Here is a 26,735-nt window from a genome sequence, read left to right as displayed (position 1 = left end):
TCCCCAAAGTCACCCTCTGATCAACAGACGGGAGATGTCCCGAGAGAAGACCCCACATGGATGGATAGCAGGCTTCCTAGCCATGGCTGCCTCTGTGCTCAGAGATTAGTGGGATGTGCCAAGTGCTGCCCACTGCTCAGGGCTCTGGGTCTCAGGTTCTGGTCCTCAGAGGCCCCAGTCTCCTCAAGCCAGGCAGCGAGCAGCAGCTGACCCACGGGGTGACCGAATAGCCATTGCTACTTTCTCCCCATGTCTCTCTCTGATGAAGTCTTCCAAACGCCTCCGTGGGTGCTTTACAGTGTATTGACGCGTTTCAACTGTTTTTCTGATGATCGTATCTCACTCTTGACTTATATGTTAGTGTTATCTGCAAACTCAACATAAACCTCTAATGATTTTCTCATATTTCTGGAACTTGATGAATGCGCATTGACAAAGTACAGTATACAGCTTTATATCAGCTTGCTGGAAATACTGCCACGGCGGGCAGAAGCGGTCCTCATTTATTTTATGGCGCATCTATGACTTGACCTTTGAGGCATCGCCAGAGAAGCTTGGCATTCCAGACATTCCGGATAGGCCAAACCCAGGAGAGAGGAAAGAGGCTCCTTCTTAGAAGCCCTGATAAAACGTGTTCATTCTCATGGATAGGTTAACGAAATGCAAAATCCATAGTTTTTTGTCATCGGAGCACGTGTAAAAATTGTTGACTTGGCCATAGTTTTTCTTCATGTATGTGTGTAGGTACATCTATGTATCAAGGAACATATGTATAGCATCACAAAGACCAAACCTCCCCTCAAAAACACTATTGTGTGCTTGGGTACACAGTGGTGACCGAGAGCACTTTGTGGGAGGGCATGATAGTCGGTCTCTGCTTCAGTAAAGCAGCCTTGATCGGAAATGAGCCTTACCCGCCGGACCGTGCCTTGCCTGTGTCCCGTGTTCTTGGCGGTGACGACACTTTTGCCCGTGGGAGGAGAGTGGGGTGACAGGGTTGGCAACTTCTATCTTCAAGTCATCGGCCTGGTTGTAGGCTGTGTAAATTTTGCTAATAGATTAAGTACTTCTCACTAAAATGACATTTGCTCTGAAAATAGGAATTTGTTTGATAAACGACATGATTCATCATCATGAACATTTTTATGACCCTCCTTTGGAGACTTCAGATGCTTTCCAGGGAAAAGCCCGGGACAAATGGGATGTGAAGGAAACAGGAGGGGTTCCCCCTTGTCTCAGTCACTGACCAATTCTGTGACTCCGGGCCAGTCAGTTAACCTTTCTCGGCCCAAGGTTTCTTACCTACAAAATGCAGTGATATTTCCAGCAGGCCTCCCAGGTCCCTTAGAGGGATCACATAAGCTCGTGGAAGTGTTTTGTAAACTAAAATTCCATGCAAGTGTGAACAATTGGTCACTGTTCTTTGTGCTGAGGCCGAGCAGGTGCTGCGTGCATTTAAAACACTTAGCTTTGCGGTCTCTCTCCTTCCTGAGCTAGCGTTGGGCATGAAAAACAAAGGAGTGAGAAGAGCACACTGGTGCGTTCTCACTGTCCTGCTCGATCTGAGACTCCTGGCTGCGAAGCGCAAATCCCCTGCTCCTCACCAGGGAGCGTTTGACTTCACAGACAGCTCAGCCAGCGTGAGCATGTGAAGTGTTCTGTGGAAACACGGCAGCCTGTCAGTTGGCACTTCCTCTGGCCACAAAGGTTAGTGACTTCCGGGGTCAACCTGATCTGCCAAAGGGCTGTTGGAGTTCTGCAGCCACAATGAATTCAAACACGTTTAATACTCATTAGGAGCCCCGGTGGCATCGTGGGGTACAAGTTGGGCCGCTAACCACAAGATCAGCAGTTTGAAATCTGCAGCCTCTCCAAGGGAGAAAGACGAGGCTTTTTCTACTCCAGGAGAGAGCTGCCGTCTGGGAAAGCCGCAAGGAGAGTTCTGTCCTGTTTGGAGGGTCACTATGACTGGTAATCTGGAGTGAGTTATTATCAGTATTTTTTTAAGTACTCAGCTGTAGTTATTACTCTGCCCCAGGAATCTTCCCCAAAGTGTATCAGATGCCGGTGTCTTTGTGTGACAAAGAACTCTGCCTTCTGCGACACCCTGAAGACTGACTAAATGCAGGAACTGCAAGATTTAAGACTGAAAATGCTCCCTTCCTACGTTCTAGGGTAATCTCAGATTCATTCGTGAGTTTTTGTTTTATTGTGCCTTATTTTGTTTTTAAAACAGATTCATTTGGGTGGCAAAAATGAGCTTGAGTCAAGGTTTTAGTTCTACCCCTCTTCGATGTCATACCAATTTCTTTTTCCTCCTCTTTTTCTTTCAATCAAAATGGATTTCCTGGGATATACAAAACTCTGTGTGGTGTGTATGGGTAATTAAAAAAATATTTTAAGTGAACTCGGGCCCATATATAGTGTGACGACTCTTTCAATTTCATAGTTGCATATGTGATACTTATTATGAGTCTGTGAGCAGTTGATACCTGGGCTGGCATTTCTCACCTAATCATACTGATGGCTGATAGCTAGCTCACCACCACTTAGCTGTTGTCTTGTGGCTAGTATGTTGTGGTGGTGCTGGAAACGATGTCACAAGTATTTCAAATGCCAGCAGGGTCCCCCAAGTGAATAGATTTCAGTGAAACCTTCAGACTGAGAATAGGCGATGAAGAAGGAATCGGCTGGCCACGTCAGACAAAGTAGCCGCTGAAACCTGAGCAGTCTTTCTTTCTGGGGTGCACAGGGTTGCTATGGGTCTGAACTGACTGGATGGCACCTAACGAAAATGGGTAGCTAGCTCATGCATTTTTAGCACTTAGATGTGTCCAGCATGGTTTCAAATCCTTTACACACGCAGCTTATTGGATCTTTAACAAAAATAATAATCATTTTATATACAATTGATACATTTCAAAAATAAGCAAAAGTGAGAGTATATTCAGAAACTCACGGATGTGACTAACAATAAAGCTAAGACTGACTTCACTCGTGCAGAGTGAGAAGACGAGCAAAGGGTGATGAGGGACACAGTAGTGCCCTTGCATGTTGTTTCGTAATTGGTGATGGCCTCGGGCCTTACTTTACTCTTAGTGTTAATGACTTCCATACAGGTCACATAAAGTCCCTTTGCAGACCAAATACTCCAGGATAAAATAGTGCCGGACAAGAAGCCTTTGGAACACAGATTTGTCAACATGTGCGACGACGTTGTCCAGCATTCTAAAGCAACCCCTCCTTATTTTGAAAATCACAGCCTTCTTCGCCCACTTTCCCCCTAACTGCATTTTCAGTTGATGCTATGGCAGTCCTCTGAGGTAGGGTCTGTCGTTAGTGCTGTTCCCCCCAGAGCTCTGTTTCCACAAGAGGTTAAGTAGCAGCTCGAAGTCTCAGAGCCACACTTGCTGGAGCCCCCACTGGAGCTCAGGCTCTCGGAGGTGCTCTGACCTCTGTACTCTCCCCCTCCCACCTCCCCTGTCTCGCTTGGTGGCTTCACTTCTCTTGTGGGTTTTCACTGAGTATACTTGTGAAAGTCTTCTCTAATTACCATGCTATTAAATTATTTCATAATTATTTAGTAATCAGAGTATGTTTGTCCTAAACTTTTCACAGTCAAAGCAGTCAAGAGTAGTTCTTTTGTGTAAATGATCTGGTTGTGGAACTCTTCTTGGGCTACAAAATATTGAGCCTCAGCTTGAGTGTTGTAATGAGTTACTTATTGGTCTGCTAACCATTGGGTCAGCAGTTCAAAACCACCAGCTGCTCTGTGGGAGAAAGATGAGGCTTTCTACTGTAAATCTACTAAAGATTTACAGTCTTATAAACCCACCGGTGCAGCTCTCCCCTGTCCTATAGGGTCATTATAAGTCAGAATTGACTCAAGAGCAGTGAGTGACACGCCTCCTCTCCCCCAGCCCCCAGGAGAGAACCCTGGTGGTATAATAGTTTAGTGCTTGTCTGCTAACATAAAGGTTTGTAGTTCAAAGAAACCCAAGGCCTCTGTGGCAGAAAGATTCATAGAACTGCTTCTGTAAAGATTACAGCCCAGAGAACTCTACAGGACAGTCCTCGTCTGTCACATGGGGTCACTGTGAGTTGGAATAGACATCAACTCGGTGACACCTAACAACAACAACAACAACAACAACAACACTCTGTCTAGGCCCAGAGAGAAAGCTTCAAGTAGAGCATTTTTCAAATGACTGATGCACTTGATTCTTGACTTAATTTTCTCTTTTTGACCAAGAGTTCGGGCTGTGTGGAGCACAGGTAGATGAGAGTGGAGGAGCCATCGTTTAATCTTTTCTTCCCTGGGTGGTGGATCTGCTGCGACAATAGCGCTGGCTCATGCCACAGCTGGGCACACAGAACTAGACCAGAAAATTCCCAGGGACCTTTTTTGGGGCCCTTTTCTAGCATACTCATTTTTTAAATTTTTAATCATCAATACAATTTGTCATTTTATTTCATAGAATTGAAAGAGGTTAGGTTCAAGGGTAAGATATGCATATCTCCCTAATTATTTTTTGTAAGGTGTAATATTTTTGTTGCAACCAAAAAATAAAAACAAATATACCAAAGCTTGGCTAGTTGCAAAAACTAATAAAAACTGGTGGGTCAATGGAGAATGAATTCCTTTCTATACAGAGAGAGCTATGGCAAGAAACCCACGAATCATCCTTGCATCCAATGACATGAACCACATGTGTATGAATTGCTAAACGGAAAACGGATCAGCTCCATAAACCGTCACCCCAGTGCCCGACGCGAAGTTCACAAGCAGACCGGTGTCTAAACCCTACCACGGAGTGGATTCCTCCTCACTGAAGTTGATCACTTTGGTTGCCCAGCGTCCGGGCGCTTTTCTCCTTGTGACAGTATCTGACTTCTCTCAAGAGCACAATCCCTTCCCTATCAAAACGAAAACCCCCACGTTTAGAAGCAATGTGATGGACGTAGGACAAACAGGGCTCCACTGGGGTTTGGGGGTGGGCTCTGTGGCTGGGAACTGTGCCTCCGTGCCCTCAGTGCAGTTGTACAACATGAAGGTGCCTTCAGCTGTCGTTACTGAATTTCCATCTGAACCAGTTCTGGGGAGTGTTTCGGGGTGGCTGAATCTCTGGCCCTGAGAGAGAGAAAAGGTAAGGGCCTTCCGGCAGGAGCCAGTCACAGGGTAGAGCATGTTCAAGTGTTAAGTAACCCAGGGCCAATAAATAGATTCTGACTCCTAGTGACCTTAAAGGTTAAGCCCTAATTGCAATTGGCAAGTTTTCATTGCCACAAGTGATTTCTTTTATAACTTTCAATAAAATCCAAGGCTCACATCGGCATGTATTGAGTTCTTCCTATGTGCTGAGCTCTGTGCTCCCAGACCTTGGCTGTCCTTTGGAGATGGAAAGAGGCTGGTGTTTCAACACAGCCAAATGCCCGTGTCTGGGGTGACATCAGAGGGGTGCACAGGGGCAGGAGTGCATGAGAGGCCAGGGATGTCTCCCCTAATGTTCAACTGCAAGGTCAACAGTTTGCAATTACTAGCCTGCTCTGAGGGAGAAATAGGCTTTATATTCTGCAATGAGTATGGTCTCAGAAACCCACAGGGGCAGTTCTACCCTGTCCTATAGGGCCGGCATCGATTCCACGGCAGTGAACTTGGTTTGGGGGTTGATACAATGTCTGTGCCTGCATGTGTCTGAGCATGTGTTAATGCTCGAATGCGTGTATCTATTTCTGGGAGGAGCAAGTTAACATTTAAGTCCTGGTTCAAGTTTCTTTTGTTTGAAGTCACTGGATTCCTGCAGAGCACTTATAGGGTTACTTGAGGTGGGAGGAAGCCACAGCACCCCCCCCAGATGGGGCGGCAGAAGATGGGGGTGGTGAGGAGGTCTGATTCTTTCACTGACTAGTGCCCTCACTCTGCACCAGTCCTTGACACATTGGAGACCCCAGGTTCCCTTCTACAGAAAACGACTAGATTAGAGCAGTGGTCTCTGAGATGCCTTTGCAAACCTGGTTTTCCTAGGATCTAAATGTCGCCAAGTACAGAGCATGTTCGCCGAAGAACTGGTGACTTAAATCTTCCTGGGACCCTTATCTTACAGAGGAAATAAATGCTCTCTCTTTCTTTTCTCAAACCAGAGAAGGGGAACAGCCCTTGGGGTAGGGTTGGCTGAGCTATCGGCCCCTCTTCCTTTAACCAGAGCAGCCTCTTGTTGGCTGCTTTTGATAACCTCATCACACCTGAGATGTCTTTGAATTCAAATGAATCCTTTGCTCAAGAGAAGAACTAAACTTTCTTTGCTCTTTCTCTCCCTGGCAGACAAACAGCAGAAAGCTTGGGTCTCAGGGCACGTGAAGCCTCCTGGGCAACATGAAAGAGACGAGTGTTCACTGGATCTCAAGGTCATCAGTTCAGTTCTAATAGTTTCCCTTGAAACTCCCAAAATGTGACGGTGATTTTCAGGGGTAGCAATAGGTGCAGGAGAGGCAGGGTAAGTGCTTTCATGAGGCCAGGCAGGTGAGTGGATTGATAAAGCAAGCACACCATAGGAGATGATAGGGGGTGGTAGGGAGCGTGGAGAACTGGAAAAGCGCATGCCCGATTTATAGGGGTGGTTTTCAGCTTCAGGTCATTATTGCCAAGAATTTGGGATCCACCATTATCAGAAATTTTTATTGTTCAAGAGAAAGTAGACATTTAAGTCGTTGAAATTTTGCAAACAAAGCCCAAGAATCCAGAGCTTGGAAATCTTGATTTAGAGAATCAATTTGCTCAGAGCTCCCAATATATGCAAGTTCTTATCATTTGGAGAACCATTTTCTTGTTATTTAATGAAAACGAGCCCACATCAGCCCACTTGCTCACATTGCGTCTGTGATTATTACTGGTGTTCACGTAAAATTGGTAGCATTGATCAGTGACAAAGCTCTGAACAAGCCCCTCAAGACCACCGTTTATAACGCTAGACATATTTTACTGCTGGTTTCTCACTGAAAGCAGATTGCTGTTGTAGGAGAGGAAGGAGCACCTCCTGAGCTCCAGGATGGCATGATGCACTCTTTGCAGAGTGAATTTCAGTGACGGCCACCTATGGTTTGTAAGGAGCCACAATTTGTAGGATCACTATGTCAACTACATGGGTGGCATCCCTGAAAACATTATTGGATTGGGAAAAAAAGCACCTTTTAAAAACATAAGAATTCACCCTATCTGTTACTTATCTTTCTCTTCCCATTGATACAAGATAGAAGAGAAAGCACAGAACAAAACAGATGCTTTTAAAATAGCAACAGCAATCACAAAAGACATCACACATTGATAATGCAGTGATCCATGGTACAAATGTTTTCCCAGGAGGATAACACAGAAGTAGTTTCTAACTCCTGGTGATATAATGCACTGCTCTATTAAAAAACGCATACAAAAACTGGCCTACAAAGAAAAAAACAACTAGATTTTCTTTTCAATGATCTTTCAATGATTATGGTGGCGGAGGGGGGGTAGTGGTCAGAAACCAGGAAAGTACACAATTTTATATGGAGATACTCATATACTGGCCTCAACACTAAAAGTGATTTTAAAAAAACCTTAAGTTTATTAGTAATTCTTTGCTGTATTTGCTTCATAGTGCTTTTTAAAGAAAGGAAGCATTCACAGAAGTTAATGTCCCTGGGTTTCCTCTCGTTCCCTGTCTCCCAAGGTCGCTGTTCTGCAGCAGTTGACCCCGTCCTTCTCCTCTGTCCTTCCTCGTCTTCCTGTGCACGCCTCCTCTTGCTGTGCGCGTGGATGTTTAGCGCACACTCCTGTAAAATAACAACAGAATGTTTCGGATACTTTGGTCATTTCCACAATGGCCCGGGAATGCATCAACTTGCAGCTTGTCTCTCTCAGTCGGTCCTGTTTGATGTCTATATAATTTATCCAGACCAACTGTGTCTGACTACTAGTAGGTCTAGTTCATTCACTTGAAAGACTTTAGACTCTTTCGTGGGATAAATGAATCACAGTTTATTTACTCTCCTGGCAATAGATCTTTCAGTTATTTCTAATCATTTGCTATTATTAAAACATGCTGCAATGGATGCCCTTGAAATTGTCTTAGGCACATATGTAAGAGTTCCATTTGGATTAAGTGCCTAGAAGTGAAAATGCTGGGCCAACAATTTATGCGTGCCAAGTTTATTGAGATATTGGGAAAATCTACTTGAAAGCGGCCACCCTGTTATACACTCTTTTCGGCAATACTGGGACTAGTTTTCCAAAACAAATTCACCAGAGATGCTTTCTACAGATTTGAGGGGTTGTTCTAGGGCAGAATTTAACCCTTTCCATCCCAAGTACCCTGGGTTTCTTCAAATCCATTTCCCTGGTTCTGTTAAGTTCTTTTGTATGGCTTTCTTTGAAAAACAAACAAACAAAAAACCAGAGCAAGTATTAAAACCTTGTTGTTCATAGTTATAGAGAATAAAGGGCCCCATTTTCGACAAAACTTTACTTGTATTTAAGCGTTCTTTCAGGTTGAATCTTTTTCTTAATCTGAAGTGAATTCTCTTGCCTTCATTTTCATTATCTGAATGAATAAGGTTTTCTACTTTCTTCCTGACTGACATTTTCATAGACCCTAAGAGGAGGCGTGGAGCCCTGGTGGTTACCTGTTGGCTGCTAACTTTGAGGCCAACTGTTTGAAACCACCAGCCGCTGAGAGAAAGGCAGAGCTTTCTCTTCCAGGAAAGAGTTACCCGAGTTACCTGAACTCACGGGGGCAGTTCTACCCTGTCCTGCAGGGTTGTTATGAGCCAGCATCGGTGAGATGGCAGTAGGTTCATGTATTGGCTTTTTTTTTTTTTTTTTAATAAAGGAGACTTGTTTAAATGCTTTGCACATAAGTTGGACATTTTTTGAAAAACACTTATTTTAAATTTCTTGAAAGGTAATAAAGACAGAATCATTCTTGGTCTGGGCATTAGTGCATCTCCTTATAGTCCTTAGGTTTTAAAAGGCATCTCAGATATCTAATTTTAAGTGTTCATTTCAATGTCACACAACTATAAGTGTTAATGTTCCTTCCAAGAACAACCTCCTGCACTTCACACTGTTGCGGATCCTTCAGACCAAAGCCCACGGGAATAGCTCCAGCTCCTTCTCTGCCACGTTAGGTGGATACAAGCATGATCGACCCTGACCGGCTACGTTACATGCTGATTTTCACCTGCACGCCTCATTTTGAAAAACCGGAAGCAGATCGGCTCTGGTGGTGGCCACTTCGCGTGTCGGAGCAGGACTTTGCCCCACAGGGCCCTTCTCAAGGTCGTGACTTTGGGGCAGTAGATTGCCAGACCCTCTGAGTAGGTTCATGCTACTAACTTTCCAGTAAGTAGTTGAGCCCTTAACCGTTTGTATTAACCAGGCCTCTCCCCCGACCCCCACCTTAAAAAATTGAGCCCTTAAGTATAAATTGAGTTGTGGTAAGAACAGGGAATAATGGTGGGACTTACATTAGTAACTAGAGGTTTTCTAGAAGATCATCTTCAGTTCCTATTTGCCCTTCACATTTGGGTAAACCGTTTTTCTATATTTACTCTCCTTATACTAGAGTAACAAACAGAATCAGGCAGCAGGGCCTTCTGGCCCATTGTGGCTCTTTACAAAAACAATGCATTTAACTGCTAGCTCTTAACATCAGAGACCGGAATGTGCCAATGACTGGCTTGAACCCAGTGCAAAGGCACAGTGCTTGGCAGGAGGAGCTGTCCATACTATATTAGCTGGATGAGTCCCCTCAAGGGGGCCTCATAAGTTATGGTGACAGGACATTTAAGAAATATAAACATATACATATGTATCTGTATATATATGTTTACTGGTGGGGAGGATTTTATTAAAGCAGATGCAACCAGGTTTCTGTTTTGAAAGAACACTCTGGCTGGAGCTTAGAGACTAGGCTGGAGGGGCCCACAGAGGCTCCAGGGGCTCTGTAAGAGACTCTTGTTATACTTCAGGGATGAGAAAGAAGCTTGATTGGGGCTGGGATGACTGCAGTGCGACTGATAGGACTGCAAGGGCGTTTAGGGGGCAAGTTCAACTGGGCTTGATGATGACTGGGCTCTGGGCGAGAACAGCCGGTATCAAGGTTGCATGGGTGTGATTGGGTGTGATTGCGTATAGCTATGGTGCCTAAGTAGGTTCATGGGATTCTCTTCCTAGTTTCGTGTGAATGAATACCAATATTCACTGAAGCCAGGGCCCTCACACCATATTTGGAGGGGTGGGTGGGTGGGAGCCTTACGAATGAATAGCCGCCACAGCTTCCTTAAAGCAGGTAGCAGTTTATATGAGGCAGGCCAAAAATTGTACGCCTCCTTCTGGTCACGATATTCTTACTAAAGGAGATCATTACTGAAGTGAGATGCTTTTTATACTCATTTTAAAGACTGACCAGCTAGTGGCTGGTGCTCACAGGAACCCCCCCTCCGCCCCAAAGGGAGGACCCACTGTAGAGGGATGTTAGTGCGCTTTTACTTGTCCTTGGGAATGTTGGCTGGAAGTACAGGGAAGGATTGTTGTGCGCACTTCTTGAAATGTTTCGTGATTGTTTCCACCAGCAGCCCTCATGGACAGTCTGTACATGGAGGAAGGGTGGCACAGGGGACTGAGTGGGTCCTCAGCATTTTGGGCTCTGTTACAGGTAAACAGTGGTCTTAAAGGGAACCTAATGGCTATGTTCAATGTCGCCTGGGCTGTTAGCAGCAGACTCAGGTTGGAGATTTAGAATCTTAATTGCCATCCTTAAAAAAAAAAAAAAGATCAAAGAATCACCTAACATAAATATAATGTCTGTCATTAGATAGCTCATGTAGCAGATGTAGCCACCTCATAAAGGTTTCTAATCTCCATCATCATCCCGCAGCTAAGCATTTAAAGAACTCTTTGACCCAGGGAATAACACAATCTAGGAATGAAACGACAATCCAGGAATCTCTTCATTTTTGATTATCATCTGTGATCACTGTGGCTGGCTTACCCAGTCATAATTTCTCAAGCAGTTGTCTTCATCAGATTGATGTTTGTCTTATTTGTGGGCTGGTGGAAAGGCTGGGGGTGGAGAAGAATAGATTCAAGAAAACAGCACCCATCTCTTCAGCTGTCGTTGAATGATTGGTGATAGTCAAGAGGAATCACTACCACTGCGCCCTAGAATAGAAATGCTGAACTAAATTTGTATGAATGACCGTACTACTTTCCGGCTCTAAATGTAGTGGGTGAGGGTCACTGGTCAACCTTAATCTTCATGTCTATTTGGAAAGAATGACAAGCAAGGGTGAGAGACATTATTTGGGGGGGTCGTGTGAGGAGTGCCTTAGCAGTCCCTGTCTGAAGTACCCCAGTACTGGCTTTATTGGAAAAGATCTAGTTGCACCATGGTCCTCCTGAGAAAGGTCATCCTAAGACCCTTGTTTGTGGGATGCCCGCAAGCGTGGGCATGACCTCAAGAGCTGCTGTGGCTCTGTGCCCCTCCTGTGCTGTTCCTCTAGCCACAGCACTCCCTCCCCAAGTTGTCCTGGAGCTGAGCTGGCTCCCAGACAGGGAAGCTATTTCTTCTGCTGTCAACACCGTCTCTGTGTTGGGTTGGCTGACTAGAGGTTTTGCCAGATTGGAAGCTCATTCCATGCTCTTGAATTCTATCATGAAAGAAAATCAGCTCGAGTTGATCTAGGACAACAGTTATTAGACCGACCTCAGTTCAAGAAATGTTTAATCCAGCGCGAGCAGCTCAGCTTCCCCCCACCCCTCTTTCCTTCTTGAGGGTCTCTCTTGTGATCACTCCTCTCCTAATAGTTTTAGATGCTGACGGCTGACGTCCTCCATCTCCTGGGGGGGAGGTGGGGCGGGCGGCGGCGGCGGCAGAGGGGGGCATTTATTTGATGTCAGAGTTGGTATCCCAGTTCTTCCAGCTGCACAGTGGCACCTGGCTGGTTGACTGCCTCCAGCAGGCTGCTGGACAGTCAGGTGCTTGAGCCCAGGGGGAGGGCTCTTCGTGTGGACCGTCCGTCCAGGTCTGTGCGGCCTCTCCTTCCAGCTCGCTTGGTCAAAGTCGGTTGCATAGTCTTTGCGAAGCAGGGTCACGTCTTTGAAATGCCACCGATATGTTTAATATAGGAAAGGTGGGTCCGATAAGGAAAGTGCGAGTGACTTGTATCACACACAATATGTTCTTGTTATTCTAGTCGAGTTTCCACAAGCATCAATAGGCGCTGGCAAACCCAGGGACCGTAAATGTCTGCCGCCGACACATAACGACACCCAGGGAAGCAGGGAGAATGATGGCTGATGATTCCTTCTAACTACTTGACCTTCTGACCTCTTCTCTAGATATATGACCAAGATGGGACACTTCAGCACTTTATTGATGGTGGGGAACCTAGTAAGTCGAGCTGGATGAGGTATATCCGATGTGCAAGGCACTGCGGAGAGCAGAATCTAACAGTAGTTCAGTACAGGTAACGTATGCCTTCATTTACACTTCTAGAACTGGAGTCCGTTGGCTTACAAATGTGGGCCTGCTGCTAGTTTTGGAAACAAACAAAATCCCGCAGAAAACTGCAAGGGCTGGAAGACGTTTGTTTTCTTTTTTATGCTGAGTTTCTGAAACTGTTTTACCACTGTCCGTCATTTCTTAAGAATTCAGGAACAAAGGCGGAAGGCCTCTTTCACTCGTGCACGGAACAAAGTTCCTACCACTCCCTCATGTCAGTGTGTGAAGGGGCCAGCAGACCCCTTGATTCAGGGGTCTCCTCTTTGCAGCTGTCAAGTAAGTGATGTGGATCGAGTAGGCTTTGAGCAATCCAGCCCCTGGTGTCTTGTATTCAGGGACCTCCAGGCTGTCCCCTTGAGAAGAGCTTCCTTGGCGCAGAGGGATGGAAACCACGGATGTTCAAAGCTCCCAAGATGGCCCTGTCTGTCTCGCGCTCTCAGAAGGTGCTAGAGAGTATTGGGATTTGGCCCGTTAATGATTCAGAGTGTGTTTCTGGCTAAGAGGCCGATCGGAGCACCGAGAAGGTCCCAGTGTCCTGGGAACAAAGTCACGGTGGAGCCACCGCTCTTCCCCAGTCAGATACTGGAAGCTTCTTGGCAGCTGAGCAGCAAGACGAGCTCTCAGGGTGCTCAGCCACATCTGTTCAATGCACCTGCTGGCCCGAGGTTTCCCCTTCGGCCCAAAGACCGATGCAGGGGAGAGGAGAGGAGAGGGCAGAAACCAATTCAAATAGGGGCAAGGAAACACACACACACACACACACACACACACACACACACCAACCACTAAGTGTCCTTTTTTCGAAATCCCTCGAAAACATGTGCCGTATAAATACATGACCTCAGTTATAAACAACCATGTTCCCTTTAGAATCAGAAGCAACTGCTTCGCTTTATTAGGCACCACAGACACATCAAAGCAGCAGGCCCTGTGCTCGGCCGCTTGGAATCCTGCCTATGGCTATTTATTTTCCTTTCCTTTTTTCTGGTTTTTAAATATGAAGCCATTAAAAAAAAAAAAAAGCAAAACAAAATCTCCCGCACCCCCCTTATTGGTTAAGAAGCTGCACAAATCTGGCTTGGTTTCCAACAGCTCCAATTCAAAAGGAACAGAGCCGGGCAGCACGTGACTCACTGCCTTGCTTCCCTCTGCACTTTCATTTCATTAAAACCAACGGTTCACACGAAGTAGTGCAAGACAGGCTGCGGGGACACTCTGGGTTCCCTTGACTGCAGCTGACTTTGTGGCGGGGGGCTTGTCTAAAACTCTGAGCTAGGAAAGGAGTAAGGGTGTGTTTGTCCACTTAATGAGAGATGGTTTGGCTGTTCGGCAGGGAACTCTGGGGCAAATTCTGGATCCAGGAAAACAAGACAATCCGAAGGTGGGCCTGTGTAAGCCGCTCACGATTTATCTGTCACTATGAAGTGGCTTCTACAACCCCCCTTTCATGATGGCGGCTCCACTTCGAGTCTCGCTCGGCCGATCTGTTTTCGATTACTTCAGCTCTTTAGAAAATGAACTACAAAAACACAATTTAGAAAACTGGCATCCATCACCAGTGACCACGTCCAAGAGTAAGAAAATAGAAAAGTTGGACCCTGAAGAGCCAGCCTAATTTTTATTGTACATGAACGTCCTCTTCACAAAAAGTCAGCTGGTTTAAATTCATTCTGTTATGATTTGTAATATCTAAATGGAATTTTCTTCAAAGCGCCCTTGATTGATTGACCCTTAGCTGAACGTTTTGTTTTTATTTTGAGGCTGACAATAATGTTTGTTGGCATGTGCTCTGCTTCAACTCCGTTGGGACGCTATGAAGCTATCTTTATGAGTCATCCAACCACAATACTAAATACATGTCAGCAAAGGAAATATTATCTGAAAAGGGAAAAATCTCTTTGATGTGCTTCAACATGCAGAGATTTCTGCGAGTTTTGGAAGCTCTGCCCGCTTGTAAGGCATGGTGTACGCTTACACATTTGTTCCCCCTTTCGGCCTTCTCCGTGCCTCGGAAGACCACCCATTGCTCGAAAACAGTTCTTCTCTTTCAGCGGCAAAGTGTGTCATTGGGTTTTAGCACATTCACTTGCCGGGCGCTGTGTTTATATTAAGGGAAGCCAAACCGAGGGATGAAATGTTACAAGGGTGAAGTACAAAGTAGACTCAATTTTTCTCAAGTTAGGAGATGCCAGTGATTTATAGCTGGGCTCCGCGCTTGATTTTTTTTATGTAACAGTGGAAAGAATTAATAAAATGCACAGCTCTAGGAGATGAGGAGGGAGGACGGGTGTGCGAGAGCCGGACAACTGGCTGCAGTTTTTGTCAGATATTCATAGAACGTTGGGAAAAACATTCTGCTTAGCTAGCAGTGCCCTCGTGAGACAGAATGGCAGCAAAGAAGGAAAATAACAAGATAAATGAAATTTTTGCAGCTGCAAGTAAAATATTGAGAATCTGCTCTTTTTTTTATTGATCTTTATGATCCTATTGCCAAGAGCCACTTTGTGGTGACAAAATATGTTGACAAGTGCATATCTCACTGCCATGAAAAATGTGGCAAAGGATTCGCCTTATGTCTGCATTGTTATATAAGGAACAAATTGCTCTGCTCCAGCCAATTCCTTACAGAAAGGCTACATTTAAAGCGCCTCTAAAACCCTAAACACTTTTATCTTGAATTTGAGGCGGGTACTTGTAGCAATTCTTCATTGAGGAAACCAGTCACAATCTCCTCAGGTTTTTTTGTTGTTTTTTTTCAAGTCTGTAGATTTTCCTTTACGCTACCAAAGCTGTTATGAAATATATTTATTTCTTGTTACCTGCCCTGTATCACTTCACAGTGTCATCTTTTAGCCAGCGTGAAGTGCTCCTTTCGTATTTATTGAATTTCCATCTATTTCATGTAACGGAGGATTTTCTTCTCCTTTTCTGTCAAACTGTAGAGGAGTGGCGACGGGGAGGACTGTTGTTTCCCGCAGGTTTCACATCACAAACGGCCTGGCTTTATTGCAGAGTCGGGAACTACCCATGCCAACTTGCAGGAAGACATGTAGTGCCTTTCTCCCAAATAAGAAATCAATAGTATTAAGTTATATGTGGGGTTGGCCCAGCAGTGTCAGCCATTTGCCAAGAGAGAATTTTCTCACTAGCGGGAGAGGGACTTTTTCCCCCATTTTTTTTAAAAATGAACTCTTGGTTTCTGCTTTCTTTCGGGCCAAATAACTGTCTCTTCAGTTGAGAAGCTCTTCGGAGGGACTCTGTGAGCATAAACCCTGAGCTGTTTATCAGGCTGAATTTTAGGCTCGAATTGGTGATCGGAGACAATAAGGTGGGTGTAGATTTCTTACTAATAGAAACTGCCTAGGTGGAGCTGGGCAGAGTTTTTCTGGGGCTATTGAAAACTGTGGATGGGGTCACCTGAGTCCTACCTATTACTAAGCTGGGTTTTCTTTTGTTTTGAATAGGTCGAATATATTCTACCGAGCCTGTATAGATATTCCCAGGGGTACCGAGCTTCTGGTGTGGTACAATGACAGCTATACGTCTTTCTTTGGGATCCCTTTACAATGCATTGCCCAGGATGAAAACTGTAAGAATTTATTTTGGCTCTGAATTCACATCTCAAAATACCTATTTCATAGCTACCCTGTTTAAGAGTGTTCCTTGAAATGCCCCAACGTGCTTCCCTGTGATGCCTAATCCGAGCGTGCACAAGCCTGGGCCCTCGTTTCCTTTTTCCCGTCTGTCTTTTGCTTCTTTCACAGGGTATCTCCATCTGAACAGGCCAGTCCTGCTCCACTGGTTCCCAAATGTCCGTCTCACTCACAGCCCCATTAACGTTTCCCTCTTAGCCATCCTTTTAAACCGCCAAGTGAGCTGGTATCACTGAGCATGTATGCTCTGTCTGGCTCTAGCCTTGACCTTGGGGATTGTAAGAGCAGCTTAAGATACAACTTCAGCTCTGAAGAGATGCACAGTCTCCCCATGCTGTGAGCAGAACTGAAACCAGGGGAAAACAATACCATGTAGGCAAAGGGTACCACTTTCCTTGTCAGTTGGTTCACTACATCTAAGTCGTTACTGAAGTGACAAGTGATAGTAAAAATTCATAGACATATGACTGAGGAATATGTGTGTGTCTTTCTGCATCACCCAGTGTAGGGAGGAACACATCATCTTCAATCTTTATTACGATGACATCCGGTATCTTAAAAAAAAAAAAGGCATGTCCAGGGAAATTTGCAGCAATTTCTCATTTTTCTTCAATAATTTAAAAATATTATAAGATGGCTTTCGGTATTTGGAATGGATTCAGGCTATTTTCATACTCCTGTAAAGACACACAGTCTAGGAAGCCCACAGGGGCAGTCGTCCTCCATCTGATAGGGCCACGAGAAGTCAGCCTGGCTCCATGGCAGGGGAGCTGGCTTCTCTTGGTCAGCAAGGAGCCGTGACTTCATGTTGTCCCCACCTTCCCGGTAGCCTGGGGAATGATGGTGGGCTACAGAAGATGAAACCGAACGAGCAAGGGTGGTTTGTTAATGGCTAAGGAACTTTATTCTGATGATAGCGTTATTGTCCTTTTCGCCACTCTCTGTACTTTCTCATAAATACACACAGTCCCTATAAAAAGTGTTCATATTCTTACCGATCAATATGCCAATAATCAGGTTTTTCTTTTCTATTAGCCTTAAAAAAAAAAAAGATTCCTCAGAGTGTCCTCAGATGATTACTACCATCTTTACTTTTCTCTTACCCTAATCCCAAACCTATCTCAAACAAACAAACACAAAGAACTTTTGGACTTATATAGTGCATTCCTTTTACTTCCCAAGCTTCCACTGGAAAGTTTCTTTTCTGCAGTGATAGCCCTGTTTGAGAGAGTATCTGTTTCCATGGGAGAAAACCTTTGTATGGGACATAAATGTGCGGCCAGTGCTAGAGGCAGACATAGGAGTGGCAGCCAGTGTGCTCTGTCCTGCCCAGAATGGCCCCATGCCCCTTACCCTTCCACCCTGCGACAGTCACTCGAGGTCCACGTATCAGCCCACTGACCTGCTGCCATGGGCCCTTCTGTACATTGGAACCTTCACATGACCTCATCTGCTAACACGTGCAATCTGATCCAAAAGGATTCCAGACATGCTGTAAGAGCCTCTGCTTTGTCCCTTAGTATGACCTGCTGCAGGCCTTGAGGAGGTTGTGTGTGTGTGGGTGTGTTATGGAATGTGTGAGAGTAAACTTGACATCCTGGAGTTCAAACGTAGCTAGCATATAGTCCAAATATACATTCATTCATTATTGAAATATTTTTGAGCACCTACTGTGTGCCAGTATCTTTGCTAGGTGCTGCAAATACAACATTGAATACAGCAGACACCCCCCCCCCCACGCCCTGGTCACATTCTAGTGGAAAGATAATTAAAAATAAGAAATACTGTGTCAGATGGTGATAAGAGGGGGAGAGGTGATAGAGCACAGAAGAAAGTGGATACGAAATGCCAGGATGTGGAAGCTGCAGTTTTGGAGTGTACTCAAGATAGGCAACATTAGAAAGAGATGTTTGTGCAAAGACTAGGAAGTGAAGGAGTAAGCCAAGTGGTTAGGTAAGAGAAGTGTGTTCCATGCAGTTAGGGGCCTGAGATGAGAAAGTTGCTGATGTGTCGTAAGAGCCTCACCAAGGCTCACATGACCCGTGTGTGAGGGGGAGGAATTCACTCAGAGAGGTGGCCAAGGGAGGGTCTCTCCTGGCCCTAGAGGCCACTGGTAGAATCCCGTAGAAGGAAAAAGAGAAGGTTGTCTGCTCCATACAGATTTACAGTCTCAGGAACTTTATAAAAGGTCACTCTAAGATGAAATAGATTTGAGGAGATGGAGGAGTTTGAAGAATTTTGATGAGAAAAGTGGCATAATCCAACCGAAGAAGTTTTAAGAGGATTTCTCTGGCTACTGAGTCAAAAACAGGAAGTGGCAAGGGTAGAACAGGGAATCCAGTTAAAGTCTCTTTCTGGAATCTAGGGAAGAGGTGACAGTGGTTTGGATCGGTGTGGGAATGGTCGAGGTGGTGAGAAGGGTGTGGATTCTGGATATATTTTGAAAATAAAGTCAACAGCATTGGCTGACACATTGGATACTGAGTGAGAGAGACAGAGGGGTCAACTGTTACTCAAAGCTGTTTGGTCTGAGGAACTGGGAGGATGGAATTACCATTTACTGAATTCTGAGACAGAAATGGAAGCCAAGGAATGGCCACTTGGTGGGTGTGCTTCTTACCCTGGGTATGAGTCTTTGAGTAGAAGTCATACATCCACGTCACGATGCTGCTAGTTGGGCAGATGGGGTTGAAGGGTGACCTGCAGGATCTGAGGGTCTAAGGCTGGTTCACAGCACCCGACAATCTGGTCCTCAGACTCAATGCTGTGGTGCCATTGAAAACGGTACTTTCTGGAGATAACATGTAGTTTGCTTCTCCAGTCTCTAGACAGTATCCTTGAGGTTGCTGATTGGAATATTGAATATGCTCTTCCAGGGCTTATGTCCATATCATTTAGCACCTACAGTCCCTGGAAGAACATTCACAAAGCCACAGAGGCTGGAAGTGGTGTGGATACCAGAAGAGCGGTAAGGGCCTCGTGTGGGTTTAATTCAGAGTTTGAAGTAAGGATTGAGGGAAGTTGAAAGGGAATTAAGTCCTTGGCTCAAATGCTCAGCAGTGACAATCTCCCCTTCCTCTAAGGATATTACAGGACTTTTATTTCAGTTCCTGTCTCAAAGTCATATATCTGCCATGTGTTTGGCCACCCAAGAACCTGCAGAAAGTTTCATCAGCTAGTGTGGGGGCGAGATATGATGGTGACTTGTGAGATGGATTCTCATCTGTGATTCACCTAGAGACCTGGGCATGCTTTCTAATGAGGGCTCCAGGACTCCGTGATTGAAGAGCAGGAATGTGTGAAAAGGCCCCCCGGCAGGTAATTTAGCAGATAGCTTTCCACAGCCCTGAGTAATGTAAATCATTTCACCCCGATTAGCATTTCTAAAACACTTTTGATCCCCCAGAGCTCTTTTTATTTACATGATGCAATAAAAACAAACAAGCAACAAGAACACCCCAACTGCCAGGGAGTGGAGATTGAAACTCACTGCCATCCTGCAGGACAGAGAATAGAGCTGCCCCCTGGGACTTCCGAGGCTGTATCTTTCTGAGGTCACACTGCCACCTCTTTTGTCCACAAGCTCTTGGCCACTGTATCAGCAGGGCTCCTTCAGCCAACGGAAGGGGGAAAAAAAGCATGCTTCTGGAGACTGAAGACTTACTGGATAGAAGGCCTCCACAGAGTTTCTTGACAGTACTGTGCCCACAGTAAATGACTGGATAAATACTGAGAATTAAAAATGTAATGTGTGTTGTGGTGAATGTATGTGACACTTCAGTCATTGGAGGTCAGTAACCTTCATCACATCCACCATGTTGTACCACTATCACCAAGTGCTCAGAATTTTTGCTGCCATTATTTGGAGGGATTAAGTATGCCAGTCAAATTTTTATTTGAAATGTAATCGATACTCGGACCAAGGTTTTCAAGGAAAATATGATTTTTCTTAGTGAATAATACTTATTAAGCACTTTCATTTATAAAAATATACATTTCTTCCCATGGTTCTTTCAACACTGAAAGTACACATTTCCTATTGAGTGTGTGCAGCGGCGTCTGACTTCAGTTGCTGGCCCCTCGGTCCGGGCCGCGAGGCCCTCTGCCCACTCACGGCCTGGACGAGCCCCTGAAAGCTGCCACAACTCCAAGAGAAGACAGCGTTCACACAGGCATTTGGGTTCTGGAAGCAATTCCTAAGTTATTTTCTTTTTAAAAAGTCATAGTTATAAATGTAATAGAGCTCCAAAGAGAGCCACTCCGTCCACTGTGGGCCTTTCAAAGGAGCCTGAAGGAACGCCTGTGTCGACAGATGGCATCCGCAAGAAGGAATGAGATTCCCCAAAGCTTCCAGGGGGGGATTAGCTCCTGCAGAGTGTAAAGACCATAGTGTATTCATATTCATTTCAGAGGAAATTAAAAAAAACCCTGGGAATAAATGTCAAACAAGTCTTCCTGCTGCTTTTTCTGTCCCCGCATATGACGCTGAGGTAGCAGAATGTGAAACTAGATGGCTTCTCAGGAGGTTCTGCACTGGAATAGACCCTGCCTCCAGGAGGCCTGCCTTTCCCTTTGGATTTTAAAGAGCACAAAATAGGAAGGGGCACTTCTGCAAAGGACCCCTCACACCCGAATCCCACCAACCAGGAGACCACAGCCCAACTCAAGCTTCATACCTGTGACCTTTACAGAGATCCTAGCCAGTTTCATCCTGCACGTGCACTAGATCGCTTTGGGCAGGGGCTATGGGAAGCCTGGGGACAGGGTACAAAATCCTAGTCCTCATGCTTGTGCTCATGAATTGGGTCTAGAATAAGTCAAATACACACAACTACAACACAACACACATGCAGTGCCGTGTGAGCTTTACCAAGACAGGGAGAATACCATGGGATGAGGTGAGAGGGCGACCACTTCAGCTCAATGTGCAGCCCAGTTTGACGTCCCCTTTCATTCATTTGACTTCTCCGGCGTTCTAGGATTCCATTCTGTTTGTTGTTGGTCTTATTTGGAACTTGCCTGTGAGAATGACTGCCAAGGTGGACTTTGTAAACGTGGGGAATTCTTCCTCGCAATCCAAATCTACAACCATCTTGGCTTTTTAAAAAGTTAAAGATCGCCGGGCCCTGCCATAAGAAAGAAATCAGAGGTGCTGGAAGAGAGGAGGAGCCCGCCCGTCGGAGCTCTGGGCGGCTGCTGCTGTTCCGTGCCAGGAGCCAGTCCACCTCTGAGCGACCCTGTGTGCAGCGGATGGAGACACTGCCCGACCTGTGCGGTTCTCACACTGCTGTTATCCTTGAGGCTACGATGCAGCCACTGTGTCCGTCCACTTTGTGGCCGTCATTCCTTGTCTTTACTGCCCTTCTCCATGGCCTAAGTACGTGAGACACAGCTTCACCAGCCTGGCCTCCACGGAACATTCTGGCTATTCTTCCAAGAAAGAGTTTGTTGTTGTTGTTAGTCTATGGCACATTCCATGTTCTTCGGTCACACCACCATTCAAATGCATCAATGTTTCTTTGATCTTCCTCACTCAGCGTCCAACTGTCACATGCATATGAGCGATCGAAAATAGCATGGCTTGAGTCAGGCACATCTTCGTCCTCAACTTGACACCCTTGCTCTTCAGCGTATCCCATAATGATTTCATACTTAGGGGAGTGTTGGGCTGAGCATTAAGGTAGGAATGAGGCGTCAAGATCCCAGGTTCCTTGGGTCCCCTGGAGGATGGGATTATACGCTACATAAATTCAGGAATGAGAAGGCACTTTCCTGTCCTTTATATGGGACTTAGACAAGACTGTCCACAATCTGAGTAGACCAGGCCCCTCTTGGGCCATTGGCGAGAAGACTCGATTCTAACAGGCAGACCCCGATGGGATAATCAATCCATCTTTGCTATAGGCTTTCCTGGCACCCCTTTCTTCTGTCACCACACTTATCACTATCATCATGACTATCTTGTGTCATTTATGAAATTAATAATTTTTTACATTTTGACATTTTCTGAAACTGGCAAATGTCTTATCATGAATAGTGAGTCACAATGATAATGGTGCAGCTTGCTAATAGGAGAATGTTAGATATGATGAAAGTGAGTCAAGCTTTCTGTAAGAACTGACATCCAGTCTTCTGCCTCTCCCAGGGGAGTTTAGTGACATGAGGGCAAGGACTGCGACTCTCTTACTCCCGTTGTGTCCATAGGACCTAGAACAGCGTCAGACCTGCGCTCGAGGTTCATCGTAAGTCTCTGCAGGCTGACTGAATGGGCAAGGGAGTTAATGCAGGGCTTAGTTGTATGGATCCTAAATTAGCTTCTCTCAATATTTTAATTGTCTGGGATTTGATGAGTTCAAGGCTTTGAGAATTTACCCCCTCCCCTTTGCTCTTTGTCTTTACCTTTGAAGAGATTCGAAATATCTATTCACCTAGAAACCCTTTATCTTTTTGATCATTTTCAGTTAGCTGGGTTTGAGCCTTTTGTAGTTCTATGTATGGTCTTTCTTTAGCTGAAACAAAATCATGTTTTCTGATTCATTTCTTGTTCCCTTTCTGATCAGTTCCTGGTTTTGTTAGTAGTTTGATGGTCACAGTCGATGAGGTTGATGCTTAAGAAGAGTAATCTTTTGCTGCTTTCAAAAGTCTGGCTTTTAAAAGCCTTACTTTGTAAGACTTCTGGAATCATGGAGAGGTTCTACAGGCCCATTTGAAGATCCAATATGATTGCTTTGTGAAAATAACTTATTCCAACTCTTACTTTTTCTTCTCTTTGAATTATATGCCATTTTTCTTTCCGTAGAATTGAATTGACTCCCGAGTATAAGGAATTGTGCCAAAAGCAAGATGTTACATTTGTTGGGTGGTGCCTCAGAGAAGAAGATAATAAAGCAATTTTATTCCAATCATCCCTGTTCTTATTGCCTAAATACTACTGTTGTTATTATTATCATGAATTCAGGTCCCGTACATCCTGAATTATTATACAGATTTGTATGATTTTCTCCTTTATTACCATTTTGGCCTTCACCATTAAACATACAAAAATTTTTGCCCCACAAATAGTTTTGTTCAATATCAAAGGTACCTGACCTTGCAAGTTTTGAAAATTCATTTAGGAGATGACGTCCCAGTAGAATGAGCAAGAAGTCAGAATCTATAACCTATCCTTGGAGCACCGTGTGTTTTCTTTTACCCCAAGAATATTTTAATCCTCTTCTCCACAGTGCAGCTCTGGCCGGCTTTCTCCGCTCTGGTGTGTGTTGAGGACACTCGTGGCCCAGGCCGTCCCCAGGTGCTCTTTCCTGGCCCACTGGCTTCTCCTGCCACAAGAGTTTAGAGTCACTGGAAACTCACAGCTTCCTTGTGCTTTGCTTCTTCCGGATTAGTTAGTTGCACAGGGCGAAATAGGCTTCTAGCCTGATCTCTGACAAGGCTGCTCTTTTTATCTTTCAGTTAAGAAGTGCCTGAACATGGACAAGTCTTTCTCCTTATCCTCCATGATCTATTTAAAAAGTAACAATTGATGTGGAATAAAATTCTTTTTGAGAGTTGATAAATATGCCCACAAATTCCATATTGATTATATATTTGCGTCCCAGAAGTCAAAATTGTACACATTTATATGTCAAAGCCATCTGCAGTAGCAGTGGGTTCAAACGTAACAATTGCAAGGTGGACACAGAATTGGGCAGTGTTTCTTTCAGCTGTGCATAGGGTCCCTCTGAACAACCAATGAAATGGAACCAACTTCATGACACCTAAAAATATGTAAAATATGAATATATTCATATGTCTATGAATGGGTACACATGTACATCCAGCTGCTGTCAAACCAACTTCAAATCCTATTTGAATATGTGGAGACCGCACATATTTCAGAATAGAACTATGCTCCACAGAATTTTCCTTGACTGAATTTTTGGGAATTAGATTGCCAGGCTCTTTTTCTGAGCCACTTCCGGGTGGACTTGAATCTCCAGCCTTTCGGTTAGCAGCTGAGTGAGCTAACCCTTTGCTCACGCAGGGACCCCCTGTGGACTTGCACATACATGTATACATACATCTCCATTTATGTATTGGTTTTTCTAATGAGCCCCAGTGGCTTCGTGGTTAAAATGTTCCACTGCTAACTAAAAGATCATCAGTTCAATTCTTCCTGCCACTCCACAGGAAAGAGATACAGCATTTTACTTCCAAAAAGATTTACACCCTTTGAAATCCTAGGAGGTCATTTTACTCAGTCCTATAGGGTTGCTATGAATTGGAATTGACTTGACAATAATGAATTGTGTGTGTGTATGTGTGTGTGAGAGAGAGAGAGAGACAGAGAGAGAGACAGAGGGAGACAGACAGAGAGGTAGAGCTTTGAAAGTTTATGGAAAATTAAATTAAAAGATAATGGAATTCCATGAACCTTATTTAAGCCCCTCGTGTGTGTGTACATGTGTGTATACTTATGTGTATGTGTGTGTGTACATTTTACAGCTAGTGGAGTATAGGCACACATATATGAACTCCTCATGAACTGTAAACTATTCTTGTTCAGTTTGAACTACAGCTAAAGGGCATAGACAGTCTAGAAGCGTGGTCAGCAACACAGGAGCCCTGGGAGTCAGGCTGCGTGGCGAAGTCTAGCTCTGCCCTTACCTGAACGTCTGCCCTCGGACAGGTTCCTAGACCTTATGGGGCCTCAGGCTTGTTCATAATAAAAAGGGCGACATTTGATGCATACCTTTCAACCCTGATTACATCGCTGTAGCACTCAGAGAACTTGAAACTTATCTCTAGGCTCCTTCCAGAACTCTGATTCTCTCGCTTTGTTGTCCCTTCCAAGACAGGATGGACCAAAGCCCTGTAAACACAGCCTGCCTTTTTATTGGACCCACCTAATAAAACACGTGTATTCTGAGAAGAAGAGCACCCTGGAGAGGCAGCATGTCATGTTGCCATAAGACCATGGCATTATTTTTATAATTATTGTTACACTGCCCCCATTTTACAGATGAGGAAACTGAGGCACACAGAAACTTGGTCATTCGCCCAGGATTGCCCAACCCAACCAACAGTGGCAGCAATCCCCCGTGTGGCCCACCTAGAATGCCTACTTGCTCCCTCACGCCCTGCAGCCCCCTGCAGCCCCGTTCCTGCACCATGCATTCCCTGTGCACCATTGAAGACACGTGTCTCTTCCCTCCGTGAGAGTCCTCTTGGTGGCCGATGATGGCAGGAGGAGCCCTCACAGTGCACACGCGGCCTTCCTTGTGCCGTGAGCCACTGACCAACAGCCTTAGTTTGTTTGCTTCATTCTGTTACTTGCTGGCAGCCGTCTTCAGGCCCTTTGAACACGTTGGTCTCTCTGGTTTCTTCCTTCTTGGCCACTCTGTAAACGTTAAATTCTTTGACACCCCTTGGCCCCCTGTAGGCTCCCACTCTCCTCTTACCCACTGTGCATCCTGCTTCCAAGCCACGACACACCCAGCCCTCTGTGTACAATCATCCTTTTTCCCGGCGTTCTTCTTCTATTTTTTCTGATGTGTCCTTTTGCCCTTTTAAAGTCCTCTGAAACCTGCCCAGCCCGGGATCCCCCTTCTTCCCACAATGTCCAGCTCCGTCCCCTGCCCAGTCAGCTGTCTCCTCGTTATGCCACCAGCTTGGCAGCAAGCATTCCCTGGCTCCAGCTGTCTTCCCCATCATCCCTGTCTTCTCTGCAGCCCGCTTTTCTCTTGAATACCTGTTGTGGGCTGGAAAGGAAGGTGGAAGGCCTATGCAGCTCAGTTGAATTCTCCTTTTCTGCTCTGCTGAAGACCACCTCCTTGCTCCCCGCTCCCCCCGCCCCGGCCCGTGCCTCCCTGTGAATGCCTTCAAGACCCCCGGGGCAAAGCAGAAGGAACCGCTTGATGGAGTCTTGGCCTTGCAGGGCTCAGCTGAACTCCATGAGGGCAAAGAGCGTGTCAGATCAATTCTAGTGCCAAATAGCTAAGCATTGGATGATGTATTGATTTCTGATCATAATCATCAAGCTGTCGGCTCTTATATTAATTCTGAGGCCAGAAAAACAAGTTTTAAAAATGTTAATTTAATGGAATTGAAAAACAAATGATGTTTCTTATGTTAAGAGCTAGTAAAACTGATCGTCTAAAAATACTGCTGTTTCCCTAGTAAATGTCCCTTCAACGGTAATGGAAGCCATGTGCAGACAAGACGCCCTGCAGCCCTTCAACAAGAGCAGCAAACTGTCCGCGGCCGCCCAGCAGCGCTCAGTGGTCTTCCCGCAGACGCCGTGCAGCAGGAACTTCGCTCTTCTGGATAAGTCTGGGCCCATGGAGTCAGGCTTCAACCAAATCAACGTGAAAAACCAGCGGGTGCTCGCAAGCCCCACTTCCACCAGCCAGCTCCACTCGGAGTTCAGTGACTGGCACCTGTGGAAATGCGGCCAGTGCTTTAAGACTTTCACTCAGCGCATCCTCTTACAGATGCACGTGTGCACGCAGAACCCCGACAGGTAACGCTGGACCCCGGGGCCCGCGGGGGGAGGGGGGCGGGTGTT

General features: G+C 45.4%; 1 protein-coding gene across 1 annotated transcript in view; it reads left to right on the top strand.

The window, feature by feature from the left end:
* Positions 1-26,735, top strand: part of PRDM6 (PR/SET domain 6) — a 106,647-nt gene that overhangs the window by 62,322 nt on the left and 17,590 nt on the right. Inside the window, exons 3-5 of the mRNA XM_013004459.3 lie at positions 12,374-12,501; positions 16,001-16,125; positions 26,348-26,690. Coding sequence (XP_012859913.1) covers positions 12,374-12,501; positions 16,001-16,125; positions 26,348-26,690 — 596 coding nt within the window. The remainder of the gene's footprint in view (positions 1-12,373; positions 12,502-16,000; positions 16,126-26,347; positions 26,691-26,735) is intronic.

The sequence above is a fragment of the Echinops telfairi genome, unplaced genomic scaffold (genome assembly GCF_000313985.2).
Source record: "Echinops telfairi isolate 266 unplaced genomic scaffold, ASM31398v2 ScPeMD7_7469;HRSCAF=8507_1, whole genome shotgun sequence".
In the NCBI taxonomy this organism is placed as follows: Eukaryota; Metazoa; Chordata; class Mammalia; order Afrosoricida; family Tenrecidae; genus Echinops; species Echinops telfairi.
Note: the sequence above shows the minus strand (reverse complement) of the source record. Positions and strands in the feature narration are given on the sequence as shown.